At 42.9% G+C, this 15,244-nt stretch overlaps 1 protein-coding gene across 1 annotated transcript; it reads right to left on the minus strand.

Moving 5' to 3' along the window:
• Positions 1-2,180: 2,180 nt before the first annotated feature.
• Positions 2,181-13,522, minus strand: tdrd1 (tudor domain containing 1; the record flags this gene model as incomplete). Its single annotated transcript, XM_083993938.1, has 24 exons — positions 2,181-2,252; positions 2,415-2,458; positions 2,857-3,273; positions 3,364-3,531; positions 6,630-6,758; positions 6,861-6,977; positions 7,065-7,406; positions 7,650-7,817; positions 7,997-8,104; positions 8,427-8,558; positions 8,699-8,959; positions 9,089-9,259; positions 10,126-10,233; positions 10,320-10,496; positions 10,602-10,685; positions 10,784-10,949; positions 11,052-11,195; positions 11,295-11,474; positions 11,582-11,662; positions 11,783-11,849; positions 11,999-12,113; positions 12,677-12,737; positions 12,837-12,874; positions 13,174-13,522. 24 exons carry the CDS (start codon positions 13,520-13,522, stop codon positions 2,181-2,183), a joined length of 3,699 nt encoding a protein of 1,232 aa, XP_083850064.1.
• Positions 13,523-15,244: the final 1,722 nt, after the last annotated feature.

Raw genomic sequence — 15,244 nt, forward strand, 5'->3', positions numbered from 1 at the left:
ACACCTGTCTCAAAGTTGGCTGCCTCTTCACAGGCATTCTTCTGGACTTTCCTGCTGTCAGTGAACAACTCTCGTCTCTGTCTGTACTTAAGAGTTTCAATGTAGCTATGCTGAAAGACCACTACAGACAAACAATCTGTACATGGTGTTTACAATAAAGGACTTCATGTTCTTGTCTGGACCCAAAACACGTCTGTGAAAATCATATTATAAATGATTATATTGAGTGATAAAGTAGTGGTGTTTTATTTATTTTGGTAATATTAATTCTGACTTTAAGCCAAACTGAACCATACATAAGTCTGGTTTGGACACTTAAAGTCAAGAAAGCATCAACCAGTGCATGTGCTGTCTGTTCTGAATTGGTTGGCTGGTTGGAAAGTGTCTTCATCCTGCAGTCTGTAATTAGAAAAGAGTGCTAGCTTTTGGACCAACTTCATACAAAACCCCAAAGATCTCCAACCTAACCTGTACTTGAGGTGTGCGACTTTGAGGAAACAGCCTAACAATTGAAATTATTTCACAATGACTCACCTCAAATGGCCACTTTTAAAAAACAACAGAAGAACAAATGTGGAAACTTCTTTCCTCCACAAGGAGACAAGTGTCTGATGAAAAGCCACAACTAAGTATAATTCACAATGCAATGGTATGCACTTCAGTGTGGGAACCCTAGAGGATGTAAAGCCCTGCTCTCCAGTGGATTATTACACATCACAGACCATAGGGAAGATTCATTAAAAACCAAATCTGACCTCACCATAACCTCAAGTGGAGGCTCATCCTCAACTCATCAATAATCCCTTATAAATCTTCCATGATGAAATTGTCAGAAACGATCTATCTTATTTTAATTCTCTTCACAGCTTAACTTCTAGTTAACATCTGGCCACTCTTCAATGTGTCAAGGGTCAAGGAAGGACTCAGATGGGGTCAGGGGTGATGACCCTGACATGAAACAGGAGCCAGGGTTTAGCCAGGGTTTACTCAACAAGCCAAACAAATTGATGGAGTCACTCTACTTAAGTACTGAGAGGGTAGATGGAATTCAAGAAATGCATTTAATTACTTTCAAGTCCACTGCAGTTGTTGTTGCTACTTGTGGTTTTCAAATGAATTTACATCACATACATAGATAATTTTACTCATGTTGAATTCATGGTTCAATGGTAGCCTATCTTAAGACATCTGGCGTTTTTGTAACTTTTATTCCAATACAGGTGAGGTATTATGTGTGGGTCGCTAAATTCCCCCAAACTCTTGTAGTTTCACCCGAATGAGTTCACAGTGAAAACTAAAACACCGACCACCAGAAAGACGAGCAACAACAACAAAAAACACCTCCGTGATAACGGACACAGACAAAAATGATACGTCTTACTCTGACCACGCGCCGTTTATCGTCCTTCAATCTGCTGAGCCTCTGTCACTGAGCAGTCCTCCAGTCCTCCAGCTTCTCCACCGCTCTGATCTACTAGCGGCTGTCAGCTCCGGACAGGAGACACCGACCCCACCTCCTCGCCATGCCCACCTCTGCTGCTCCTGCACCGGGAGCGTCTCATTTGTCCTCGTCTCATTATCCAGCGTAGAGGAAACACGGAGACAGGGCGGGGCTGAGACGCACTACAGTATAAATGTCTCTCCTTACCTTTGTATCCACACGAGCTGTTGCTCTTCTCCATGGAGGACAAAAAAACCATTAACTAACTGTAGTGCTTATTGGGTGCCACATGAAATCAACTCCACTCATTTGTTGTTTTCATCACAGGACTTTTATATGAAGACTGAAACATGTCAAACATAAATCAATCAGGCTGAACATCCCACCTGAGCAGGTGATTAGGACTAAACAACAGAACACAACAGACACAGCAGAGCTGCACTGCAGCACACTTACAGGGAGCAAACACACACTTCTGTGGTTGAACATGAATGTGCTGATATTTCTATTTCTGTCAACTTCCATGCACGAGGTGTCAGAAAACCAAAATCCCAAAAATATTAAGACCTAAATAAAGCAACTGGAATGTAGCAGCAGGTTAAAAACAGAAAGGATGCATGGTATCAATGATATAAAATTTAAATAAAAACCAGAGGATGATTTTCGCAATAACTTCAAACAAAAAGGCAACCTTGATTTTAACAAGTTGAACATGTAAAGTTACGCATGTGGTTCATCTTTATCTTGTCTGTCCAACTAACAGCTCGATGAGAGAAAGCTGATGCTGCATCAGTTTTTCCAGTTGATCAATCTGTGAAAGGCAACAGGAGAACACAGTTATAGATGCTGTCCATTTGCATTACTTCATTTCCTCTTTCACGTAATAGATGTCAATATGGATAACTATGTCCTTTCAAAATAAGACAACACAAGTTGAAAGAGGCTTTTCAAAAACTGTGAAACTAGCTCTGACCTTAGTCTTCAGGCTCAGACAGCAGCAGCCGGAGGTCTGAGGATCTGGGGTTCAAACAGAAAGCTAAGTAAATGCTCACAGTCACAGACTACTGTAGAACAACAAAACCAGAAATGTAAATATATTTTGAGATGTGCAGTCACAAAACATGTCCATGTTTTACAGATTGCATACCTTTAGTTTCTGCTTTGACTGTGCATGGTGGTTCCATTTGTGCAACTATCTTCTGCACAGGATCACCTGAAAAACAAAACATAACTACTACTTAACATCAGCACTTTGTACATTATAATAAACCATCATGGATGTGTTTCCTTTTCCTTCTTTGTTTAACTGATGAAAACAGTGATGTAAAATTATTTTAAGTTTTTAAGCAAAAGCAAAAGGAAATTGTAAAAATTAACCAAAATATCATCACTCATGAAATTGTGGCTTCACTAACCAATGACAGACTCAGCAGATTTGTTTTTGCTCTGCTGCGGAGTCCAGGATTTGGGCTCTGGAGTTATGGTCTGGCTGGCAGGTGCTGCTGCTGGTTCCAGCCCCTTCTGGCTGTCAGGTGTGGGCTGGGGCTGTGGGGTGTCGGGTGCAGCTGTCGTGCTGGCAGTAGGTATGCTGCTGTCAGTTTGGTCAGCCCTCTGTACGGTGGCTGAGCAGGACGTAGTCTTGGCCTGGACCTGCAGTGCGTCCACTAACATGGCTGTGAGGTCTCCCCCTCCACTCTCAGTGGGCAGAGCGAGCGAGAGCACGTTAGCAGAGCCATTGAAGGACTGGACGGTGGCCAGGACGCCACCCAACAGCATGGCTTGAAACATCTGCTGCACTTCCTCTGGCCATTCAGTGGGAAAGTGCTCCTTACCTAGGAATAGAGAAGAAGCAAGGTGTATGTATCAGGGAGTAAAAAGTTGACATTCATTTCAGAAAGAAGAAATAATCACTGTGGCCTTACCGGTGAGGGTGCAGCGACTGATCTGAAAGGGGAGCTGCAGCAGGTGCTTAGGGATGGGCAAGATTCGGGAGAAGGGCACCTGTTCAGTGTTGCAGTAATCTGCATAGACTACACTCATGTCATTGTCTCCGACTTCCAGGACCACGGCTCGGTACCAGTTACTGTCAGCTGAAGAAGAACGTCATAATAAAACATAATAGTTTGGTGGTTTTTGAACACAAACAGTTTAAAGTGGTGAAATGTAAGGTGGGTGCCTGTTCACTGTAATATGTTAATGATACTTCTTATAACAAAAGAGACTTAACAGTATTAAAGAACACAAAAACTGTATTTAGAGATCACCATGATAGACCAATGATGACGACCGACAGATGATTCAGCCCACACAGCTGCCCTTAAAACCTGCTGAGCTCTTAGCAGCTAAGAATCTGCAGAAGAGCACTGAAAAGTCCATTAAATCGAACCCTGTTGTTAGCTGAGCTGCGGAATGTATGTAGAGGTATAGTCTCTTACTTGTATACTGTGTTTAAAGAAGAGCTGCTGCTGTGCTCCACTGAACACACGCTGTGTAATTATATCTACTAGCAGACACCAAATTACCAGTTTAGGTCTGCAGGGGTAACAACTGCAGGTGGGCTCTCAAGAATAGTCAGAGAGCTAAACATAAAAGACATTAAAAGTAGATGGGAGAACAGGAGATGAGAACTGATTAAAACTGATTGCTTGTTGAGCACCTCTGAGAGGAAACAGCTCAATAATGGATCAGGTGGTCTGTCATCATGGGGTCTCTTCATCTGTGGGGATGATCCTGCCAAGGTGTTGGGGTTTTCCCCTGCTGACAGTAATTATTAAATTCTGGATGCAATTTCCTTATAAACCACCATGTGGTGTGAGAACTAATCCACCTTGAAGTTGGTGACATCTCAGAGTGATGTTGAAATAGGGCTGGGTGATAAAATCATAACAATATATATAGCAAAATAACTTTTCCTAGATTGAAATATGACACGTGGTCGATAGAAAGTCGATGCAAACAGCCAATGATGATAATAGTTGTGCCGCGCCAAACCAATAATGTGGCTGGAATAGAGCCACGCCAGGTTAGGTTGATGCACACAGCACAAGAAGACACAACATGTGCTAATGTTTGGGCTTCTGCAGCCATGCACATCAGCAGAGGGACACCGCCGGTAAAAAAGAAAAGAAAAGAAAGAAAGAATGAGTGTTGCCTCCAAAGAAAATGTGAAGGGGAACTCGTACGACTGCCCCTGAAAAGATGCATGGTACGTCATGTTTACATGATCCAATTGACGAAACTCTGACACCAGGCAGTTGGAGCGGATTGAAGCCTGGCCGCGTACACACAATAAATGGACTGCGGTCACGGTGTGGCTGCTCTGCTGCACACCCCAGAGCGAATATATATAATATGATCATGTAAGGATGAAACTTGTTCACAATCATTCATTTTTAATTTACCAGTCTGACCTCTTGTGGCATTAAGGAGTCATGGCAATGATTTGTGGGGTGGACATAGCCAATACAGTCACATCTACATCAACTCACGATATGTTAATAGTAGGGGTGTAACGGTACACAAAAGTCACGGTTCGGTACGTACCTCGGTTCAGGGGTCACGGTTCGGTACGGTTTCGGTACAACAGACACTAATTGAATGTAAAACTAAAATCTGTCTTGTGTTATAAAAGTTAAAAGAAAAAAGAATACAAAATAAAACAAGTGCATTAGGAGTGTTATAATGCCATTCATTAATTCTAGAGGAAAAACATGCACTTGACAACTGGCAACTATTATTCGAATTATTAAATTATTATTATTAAAAAAATATTATTAAAAAAACAAAACAATAAACTGACATCAATGTCGGTTTACACAGTTAAATTAGACTAGCAGTTACTTTGGTGATGTTTCTGGTCCTGCCTGTGTTCATAAAACACATTAGGCAGCTACACGCACATCCCCCAAAAAACTGAAGACTAGGTGCTGGACCACCAAGAAAGACACAGGTAAGGAAAAAAGGAGACCGCACACTAGTTAAAAGCTCCCGTGACAGTTTAATGTCACTCACACGTTTCGGGCGTCAGCCCTTCATCAGACAAAATGTGTCTGATTATATAGTGTGCGGTCTCCTTTTCTCCTCACCTGTCTGTGTTCATGTCAAGAGGCTTAAAAGCTGCGGGATAAGTTGTTGCACACAACTAGTCTTTTTACTTGCACCAGTGATTGACATACCGGGTTGAACATGCGCTACGTGTTTCATGCGTTTCTAGCGACGCACCGCGCATCCGTGAAACATCGCCGACGGACTTTGTCCGGTGGACCAGTCGCGAGCATGGATGTATTATGGTCGCGAGCCGCCGCCGCCGCCGCCGTTTGTTTCATTGAGAAGCCACAGTGACATGAATGAAGCAGACAGCTCTCCTCTAACTTCACTCTCTCATCACTTCTCTTCTTCGTCTGCTATGACGGCTGCAGGCAGCTTCGAGGCTCATTACCGCCACCTGGATTCGAGTGAGGACTCGACTTTTTTTTTTTTTTAATATTCATTCAGACGTATTCGTCGTGTGACTGTGTGCACCGAACCGTGACCCCCGTACCGTGACGGCACGGGACGAATACATATACCGTTACACCCCTAGTTAATAGACAGGCGTCTATATGGGACAGGCTTTTATTTAATTTTCGAACAAATCAGCTCAAGATGGGAAATAATATAATCATAATATAATTCTCGACAGGCCGAACAACTCGGTCCAGAAAACATTTAACTCGGGTCGGGTCTTTTCTTTCTCTTTTTTTTGCCCGCTGTCTGGACGAGAATTAATGCACGCGAGTCTGGCCGCATTAGCGGATCGGACCGGGTCGGGTCTTTGAGAACTGTAGCAGGAATGAAGCACTTTGAGAGTTTTGTTCATTCACAAGAACTTGTAGAAAACAGACCAGGCTTCTACTGTAATTGAGACTTTTATTTGCTCAAACCTGGAGACAGACCCGACGTAGTGCAACCGGCATCTCCAGACAGTGGGCTACATGATGGTCTGGGAGACGCTCTGCGCTACTGTAGGGGCAGGGTTTCCCGCAGCGCTTTCCTGTTAAGGCGGCCGCCTAAACTAACGTCTTAAAAAAATAAAAATGTAGCGATATTCTTTGCCGACGCATCCTCTCACACACATACACACCACAGTGAAGCGCGCATGCATAACAGCAGCGCGTGGTGCAAGCGAAACTTAATACGGCGCGCTCACCTGAGAACTGGGCACAGCAGGCGGCCCCTGGAGCTGGTCTGCTCAGGACAGTGGAGGACGAACAGGCCTGGTTGTTGCTGCAGTAGGCAGCCACCTCCATCATCAACTCCTGGACTTTCTGCTGCTCGACTGCACATCAACACACAGCAGTTAGAAGACAAGACGAACATCACTTTTTCACCATTTGAACATGTGCTTGTGACAAATAGGAACATGAGAGTCTGTTCTGACCCTGACTGGAGCCGAGCACGTAGAAGAGAGAAGGACTGGTGAGGGCTACAACGAGCGGCTTAAACGTCTCGCCGAGGGGCAGCTCCACTGTCTTCCAGTCCACTGGGAAGGATGGCACTGAAAAAAAGATGACATCATTTTAACCAGGCACCAAAAAAAAAAATCCCACTGTATTTTATCTTGAGAATATTGACTCTAGCTGACCTTCTGATGGCGCTGTAGTCTGGCCATCACTTGGTGGCATTTTGGCACTGGCTTTTGAGTCCTGTGCGTGTATTTGGTTTTGCTCATTTTCTTTTGTGCTCTCTTGGGGTGCAGCTCTGGGGTTTGCGGTTGCAGGCGTCTCTTTAATAATCTGTCCAGGAGCTTTGGCTAGTTGCTCGGAAATCAGGGCAGCCGCCACATTGCACCCTCTGCTCTCCAGCTCCAAACCATAGCCCTGTTCAGTGACAGAGAGGACACGGGCAGAGAGCTGCTCGCCATCCACCAGAGTCTGGAACCACAGCAGGGCTTCACTGCACCACTCTGAACCCAGGGGCTCCACACCTGAATACAAATAACAAATCATCTCAGAGGCATAAAAATCACCTGAATATACCCCAAAAACAGCTTCTGTTAAAATTAAACCTAGCTTAAATTAACTAACAGTAAAATTAATCCACGAACAAACCTGTAAAACAGTCTTTTAAAAAAATACATTACTTTATCACAATTTCATATTTATCTTACTCTGCTTTCATTGTCTGTCTGTCTCTCTAACTCACACACACACACACATTCACACTCTACCTGAGAGCCAGCAGCAAACTGACTGAAATGGTAGAGTCAGGAGTTGGGGTGTAATGGATCTCAGCTGTTTTTTTTCAACTTGCATGGTGAACCCATAGTCGGCAATGTTTACCAACACCAGGTTCTCACACAGCTCCTTAACCAAAGCCCGATACCACACTCCATCACCTGAGGACCAAAAAAGCACATTTTACATTTCAACCCTCAAAAAAAAAAAAAAAACACAGAAGAGAAAGCAGTCATTCTAAACATAATATGGTCCAAGCAAACAATTTCAACATGTCAGTAAGAACAGAACTCAATAAAAGTATCACATGAAATACTAGTAGCAGAATCGATGTTCTCACCAGAAGACATAACACAACAGGGCTCTCCCACTTTGGGCTCAAGAGGCAAGTTATTTGCCTCACAATGCTGCTTCAGGTCAGCCCCAAGCTGGATCACTCGCTGATGGTCTGACAAACACACAGTCAAGTACATTATATTAACTGTTCAAAATGCACAAGAACAGGTCAAAGTTTAAAGTAGGTTAAAGTTACAAGAAAAATCTAATTAAATACAATCACAACGTCTTATGTACAGCATAAACTCTATGATAACCCTCCTCAGTTCATTCAACATAACTTATTACCTTGTCTTTTGTCATATCTTATAGACACATACTAAAATTCAGATTGACATCCTTTAAAATGTAATGATTAAATGTAAAAAAAAAAAAAAAAAAAAAGAAAGAAAGAGAGAAAGAAAAGAAACACCAAAACTGTGATAATTATGTACTTGTTGGATTGTCAAGGCGGCAGTAAAACTCTCCTGGGTTCTCCACAACGCTGGCTAGCAGTGCCACTGTCTGGCCATCGGAGGGAATCTCAGCAAAAGACCAGACCATAGGCTCAGTGGCTGGGGTAGGCACTGGGGAAGGCACTGCGGAGACTTAAAGCACACAGATAATGCTTCATATATAAGCCTGACTACTGACAGAAAATGTTTAATATACTATACCAAAAGTATAAAATTCTTGGTGAAAAATGTGTGATTCTGCCACTCCTCACCTTGTGGTTCAGCAGCAGGAACTGCCGTCTGGTCAACCTGCTGCTCACCAACAGTAGGGAGAGGAGTGGGTGCAGCGTAATTGGCAGAAATCAGAAGCTCAGCGATGTTGGCCTGAGGGTCACTGGCCTCATCCGTCATGGTCACCAAGACCTTGCCCTCATGGGCTCCCCGGATCTCAACGCGCAGGATTCTGTTTGATACCCTTCGCTGCAGGGCCATCAGACAGTCCTCTGACCAGCTCTCCCCAACTGGCTGCACACCTGGGAAGCACCCAAACACAGGCGACAGATAACACTCTGCATGCAGCTAACAGACCCATCAAACACATGGTTACACACATTTGAGGTTTTCCAACCACTTAATACATTCTGCACATTTAAAGACACTACCTGCTAGACCACAAGGCATAGCCTGCATTGGCAAGGCCAGTAAAGAAGTGGTGATAGGTCGCAGGTGACCTAGATCCACTTCCTCAGAGTTCCCAAAATCAATGTAGCCAACACAGACACGCTCCCCTGATGGATACGCCAGAACTTTGGCCCTGTACCACTGCTTGTCCTCTGAAACACACAAAGGTCAATTTTGATATAATCCTGTGCGATAAGATGTTACAATGATTACAATTTCTACAGAAATTCATCAATTAGAACAGACATATCTTTATTCACCCGAATTGGTTGAAATGCCAGTTTGATTTTGTATTTAAAGGGACAACGAGGAGTTTGGAAAAGCGAAGTGTTTTCACCCTACATTTATGAGCCTCCGCGCGCACCATGAAATTCTTTGACCGGCGCAAGACAGACTCATGTTTTCATTCATCAAGAACTAAAGTCAGAGGTTCGAAGACGATCAGATAACGTCGTAGTTCCCACCATAAACGGTGATTCGGCGGCGTTATTCTCATGACTCGCCACGAAACCAAAAGTAAAGAAACGCTGGTCGGCTCGCCCAGCATCTCCGCCACCACTAATAATAACAAAATAACGATAGAGACAAAACTATATATTTATCGAAAATGGGCCCATTAACAAGTGTGGGTATAGATTCATCCACTTTTTTTTTTTTAAGTATATTTTTTTGCCGTTTTTGCCTTTATTAGACAGCACATAGTGAGATAGACAGGAAAGGGGGAGGCAGAGAGAGGGGGAATGACATGCAGGAAAGGTCTGCCCGACGCGGGATTCGAACCGGGGACGCCTGCGTTGAGGACTGTAGCCTCTACATGGGGCGGCCGCCTTAACCACTGCACCACGCACCTCCCCGGATTCATCCACATTAACGTGAGACTTTTTTATAACCAAATAGAAACTCCTCGTTGTCCCTTTAACTACAATAATATTACGGAGCTTCTTTGGATTGATCCAATTTAGATTCTTACTACACCAACTCTGTATTTGATTTATTCTCAATATAATGTGTGTTGTACCTGAGAACTCAGCACAGCAAACAGTGCTAGGTGCTGGTCTGAAGTTCGGCGGGGCTGGGACATGACAGCAGTGTTCCCTCAGTTTCACCTGCAACTCTTGAATCACTCCTATAAAACAGCAGCTCTTAAGAAAACAACTCGTGCAGAGGTGGATAGGTTCAAGCTGAGCACACCGGGAAAACAAAGCTACTTGCCTGCATTTTCCACCTTCTGTACAATCATATCAGTGGGCGACTGGAAGTGAGTGACCACGACAGTGAAAGTGTCGCCCACTGCCTGTGTCAGAGGCTCGGGAGGTTGAGCCCAGCTGTTGTCATCCTTCCCACTGGAGTGACGCTTGAAATTTTCCAACGATGCAGTCATCATAGCACCTGAAGAAACCAAATTGATAGTGAGAATTAGGATTCTGATTCTCTTTTATAAAGCCTTAATGAGACTGATTTGAGATGGGTTGGGCAAGTGAATGAAATACAAACTTATTTCTTGTTGAGTCGGTGGTGCTACAGCTGGTTCTTTGGTGGCATAACCATGCTCAAGGAGGAATGAGCTCAATTGTTTCCCTAAAAGAAACAGGGGAGTTGACTTAGAATTTAGACAAATTCTTGAAAAGTATATCCCTAATCTATTTTCCAAACACAAATCATGTCATAAAACCTACCTGTGGGAAGCTGGATATCCACAACATGGATGTGGCTATTCTCCAGTGTTTCTATTGGCCTAACAGTTACCGTCTGACCAGCCAATAGCTGCTTAACCGCAATACAGCATTCGTCTGTCCAGCTGCCATCCAGTGGTACCACGCCAGCAACACGACACTCCAATGCCTGAGTATAATAGATGTAAGCAACACTGTGAACATCCCACATAACCAGATGAGGTACTTAGTAAATACAACTACTTTGAGTGGTGCAAAAAAAAGCACATACGCATGGACATGATCGCTGGATATTAGCAGCCAGGGGTCTGATCCTCTCCACAGGGACATGCTCTTCATTGCCAAAGTCAATATAAAGGACATTAGCAGTTTTCTGGTCAGCAGCCAAAGTCTGGACCAGGCCTCTGTACCAGTTCTGCAAAGAAAAACAGGTAAACACAGCCAAGGAGTCAGCTAATGTGCGTGCTAAATCTTGTGACACTTGTTAAATTGTTAAGAGATGATGCCTGCTCACCAGATCAGAGGAGAACTGTACTCCACAAACCTCCCCAACACAGGGTACATATGTTGTTGCTGTGGGGCAGCTGTACGTTTTCTGAAGCTCCGTGCTGATGCCCCGCAAAGCTTCCAGCATCCCTGGGGTTTGGGCAAGGAGGAAAAACCTGCCAGGGCTGTGGATCTCTACAACAGAGGCCTAAAACATCCAATCACAAGAAACAAATATTGCAATTTGGTATAACAACATAAAATAGCTCTGTTTTTTTTGTTGGTTTTTTTTTAGACAAACTGGGTATGTTATACCTGGATGTCTGCTCCCAGATTGATTTTAGTCATATTCAAGTCTTTCAAATAGACCCTCTGGAGGCTGGATGTGTCAGCTGCCTGCTTCAATAAACACAGGTAAAACAAAGATTGAATTTTGATTATTTTAAATCATGTAACTGCAACTGTGGTGCTTGAATGGTTACTTGCACGGCAAGACCATCAAAGCAGTGCCATTACCTTTATCTCCAATTGGCCAGCTCTGTCTCCCGCCCCTGGTGAAACTGTTGTTTCCTTTGGTTTCTCTCTTTAAATTAAGAGAAACAGATGACTGCTTTACATCATTTAGCAATTGAACTCAGCTAGATAAGTACAAACTGATCGGTTGTTGTTAGTATTGAAAAATAAACTGATGACAGTTGGCACTTAAGGACCCCTAGAGTTCAAACAGCTTACTTCGCAGGTTCTGGATCAGTGGCCTTGCACACATGTCTGTGTGCCAACCAGTCTTTTGTCTGGCACGCCGAAGAGCAGTAGGTCGTCTTCTTGCAGCATGAGCACCGAAGTTGCCCTATTGGTGGAGAGTAGTATAGTAAACTTCATTAACATGACGACATAAAAACAACACTGATGAAATATGTATTATACCATGCATCTACAATTTTGAACCACAGTTTTTTAATTCTATCTGGAAAGTTAAAATAAAAACCTGTACATTGGAAATATTGCACAAGTGTGATATAAATTGTAATCAATCTGCCTCAATGATAGGTAAACTTCCGACCAACTTCTGTATCATCATTTCCATTAATACACACCCACGCATGAGAAAACATCCAGGCCATACTGAGAGAACACAGGACCAAGGATTTTTTTTTTTTTTACTTCAACATCCATCATACACATTAGTCGCAGGTTATTGTGTTCTTCACGCGCAGCAGTATTTGTCCATATAATGGTTGTGAATGGATACCAACTTTCTTCGTTCAAAAAGACACACCAAAAAGACTGGTCAGTGCAAATCACGCGAGACTTTGTGAAAACCTTTTGACTGGAAATGCAAACTTATATTATTGGCACTCCATGGTACACAACTGGGAGACATTTTCAAACTCCGATAAATTGCAATATTACCTTGCTGCCCACAGAAGTTGCAGGGATAAACAATCGGTGCTTGTGGCATTGATCCCAACACCTGTGAAAGCAGAGAGGAAATAAATGGCATGGATAAATCACATGTGGTTTTAACAAATCACATTAATTCATGATGAAGAACTGCAACTTTGACACGTACTGCTGATTTATCCCTGACGACAAGTGGATGGATGGAACCTACAGGGGGAAAAAATCAGAATAAAATCGTAAAATAAAGACAGAAAATTAACAAGAAATTATATTGTCCATGTCATACAACGAAAATTTGTTCAGCAATCTCTCTCCTGTAGCAGCAAAACGTTTTTTGTTTTTTAAAAAGGGAGTACATAAAGTACACCAAGGAGTCAATAAATAATTAAATAGCAACATATGAAGACATGAACTACATAACATACAGTAAAAGCAATATCAACCACAACAAGTCATGTTGTGTGTACATGGATTGGTGGGGGTTTAGTAGGGTGCCATTGACTTACCTTCTCCAACACATGTAGGCAAAGGGCTCAGGGATGAAGGCAAAAGGCTCGGGGATGAAGGCAAAGGGCTCGGGGATGGAGGCAAAAGGCTCGGGGATGGAGGCAAAGGGCCCAGGGATGGAGGCAAAGAGCTTAGAGATGGAGGCAAAGGGCTCAGGGATGAAGGCAAAGGGCCCAGGGATGGAGGCAAAGAGCTTAGAGATGGAGGCAAAGGGCTCAGGGATGTCCCACCGGGCCTGATGAAGTGTCTCGGGGGAGTTGATGCGGTGGCGACGGCCACAGGGCTCGAGGATGGTTTCCTCAAAGGCAGGTTAGGTCGAACCAGGTGTGGCGCGAATGGGCGGTTCATGGTGACAGCTGTCGAAAATATATATATTAAAAAAGGCGGCTATATCGTACAGTTTATTAACATTATTTTAGCATGAGAATGTACTAAAATGCCCAAAGTCAAACTAGCTAACGTTAGCGAACGTGGCGTCGAAGCGACTGACACGCTTTCTACTCTCGACAAACTAGTTAAAAGCGACGGTAATTGACGATAATTGAGCTTACAACAACAAAAAACACAGACACTGGTCTAATACATGGGCGCGAAATATAACTATATATTTTTAAACCCAAGCAAATTCAATACATTTGGTACATTTTTGTGTTGCGTAGTCTGGATTTTACCTCTCGAAGCACGTGTCCGTCGAGCGACTGCAGGTGTTGGGCATGCGCACTGACTAGCCTCGGCTGCAGACAGGTCAAAAGGTCAGGAGGAAAGCGCCACTGTCTGGAGAGGAGAGGTAAGGCAGTTCAGGTTTATCTGACTCTACTGGTAATTATTTTCAATCGGTAAGAAAATGACTGTTTTTTAGGGAAATAAAGGCACATTTATCATTAACAGTTGTGGGGAACTTCTGTCTGGTGATGATGTTTTATCATAATTATGGCAGACAGTACAATAAAAATTGATTAAACTAAATTCAAGATTTTAATATTCGCTTGCCTTGAAATGATGTAGATGTTTTCCAACCATAACACCTTTTATCTTAAATTCAGAATCTCTTTAGATGCAGGAAAGAAAGTTTTGTGGTGTGACAGAGCCCAAATATAAAAAATGTTAACTGAATTATTTTTACACAGAGGTCTCCTAGGATGGCTGAGCATTTTAACAATCTGCAGTGCAGACATATGGCACAAGCCTGCTTGAGGCATCTACCATCTTTGCCCATGTTTCAGCCTCTTCCTTTTGTTGTGACTCATATCTCTCAGTCTCAGTTTGTTACAATCAGTTTCATGCCTATTTTCTTATAGGATCATATGCCAGCCTTATTATATGATATTCACAATATTAGTTCAATTAGAAACACCAAAAATGGCTCTGTATCATCTCTCTATCAAGTCAGCTTGAGTATACAAACCATAGCACTGAGCAGCACCATGAAAAATGTCATGCTCTAAAAGCTGGGACTCCACATTTAGTCACTGACATTGACTCACTTGATATATATTTATTTTTGATTGTGTCGTTAAATCCCCAAACACTCAAACCGTCTGTTTTGAAGCAAAAATTGAACACCAAAGCCTTCACAAAGGCTTTATAATAATAATAATAATAATTCATTTAATTTATATAGCGCTTTTCAATAACCCAAAGACGCTTACAAAGACACAAAAGAAACAACTGAGTAAAATAGTTTTTTGAGTAAACGTATGGGTGTTAAAACATTAGAGACATACCAGCTCACCATTTATGCATGTCATTTGAATTTGCCACATCAGTGGTATGAGATGCAAAAAAAAACTCAGCTGTCCTGTCCTGTATTAGGTACACCTACATAAAGCTAATGCAGTCTAATACAACATGTTCAACCTTCAAAAACTGGGTTGATTCAAATGTATACGTGTGGAGGCCAGGGAGTGTGTTATTGTGTGTATTTCTGTGTTTATTTGTATGTATACTTTTTAATTTTCTGTAAAAGATTAGGTGGGGGCGGGGCCTACTCGGTGTCGTCACACTGACGTAATTTCTCGCTGGCCTCTTATTGGCTTATATCGCCTCATCGTTTCCCCCTGCAGTGGCCAT

Source organism: Trachurus trachurus, assembly GCF_905171665.1.
Source record: "Trachurus trachurus genome assembly, chromosome: 19".
In the NCBI taxonomy this organism is placed as follows: Eukaryota; Metazoa; Chordata; class Actinopteri; order Carangiformes; family Carangidae; genus Trachurus; species Trachurus trachurus.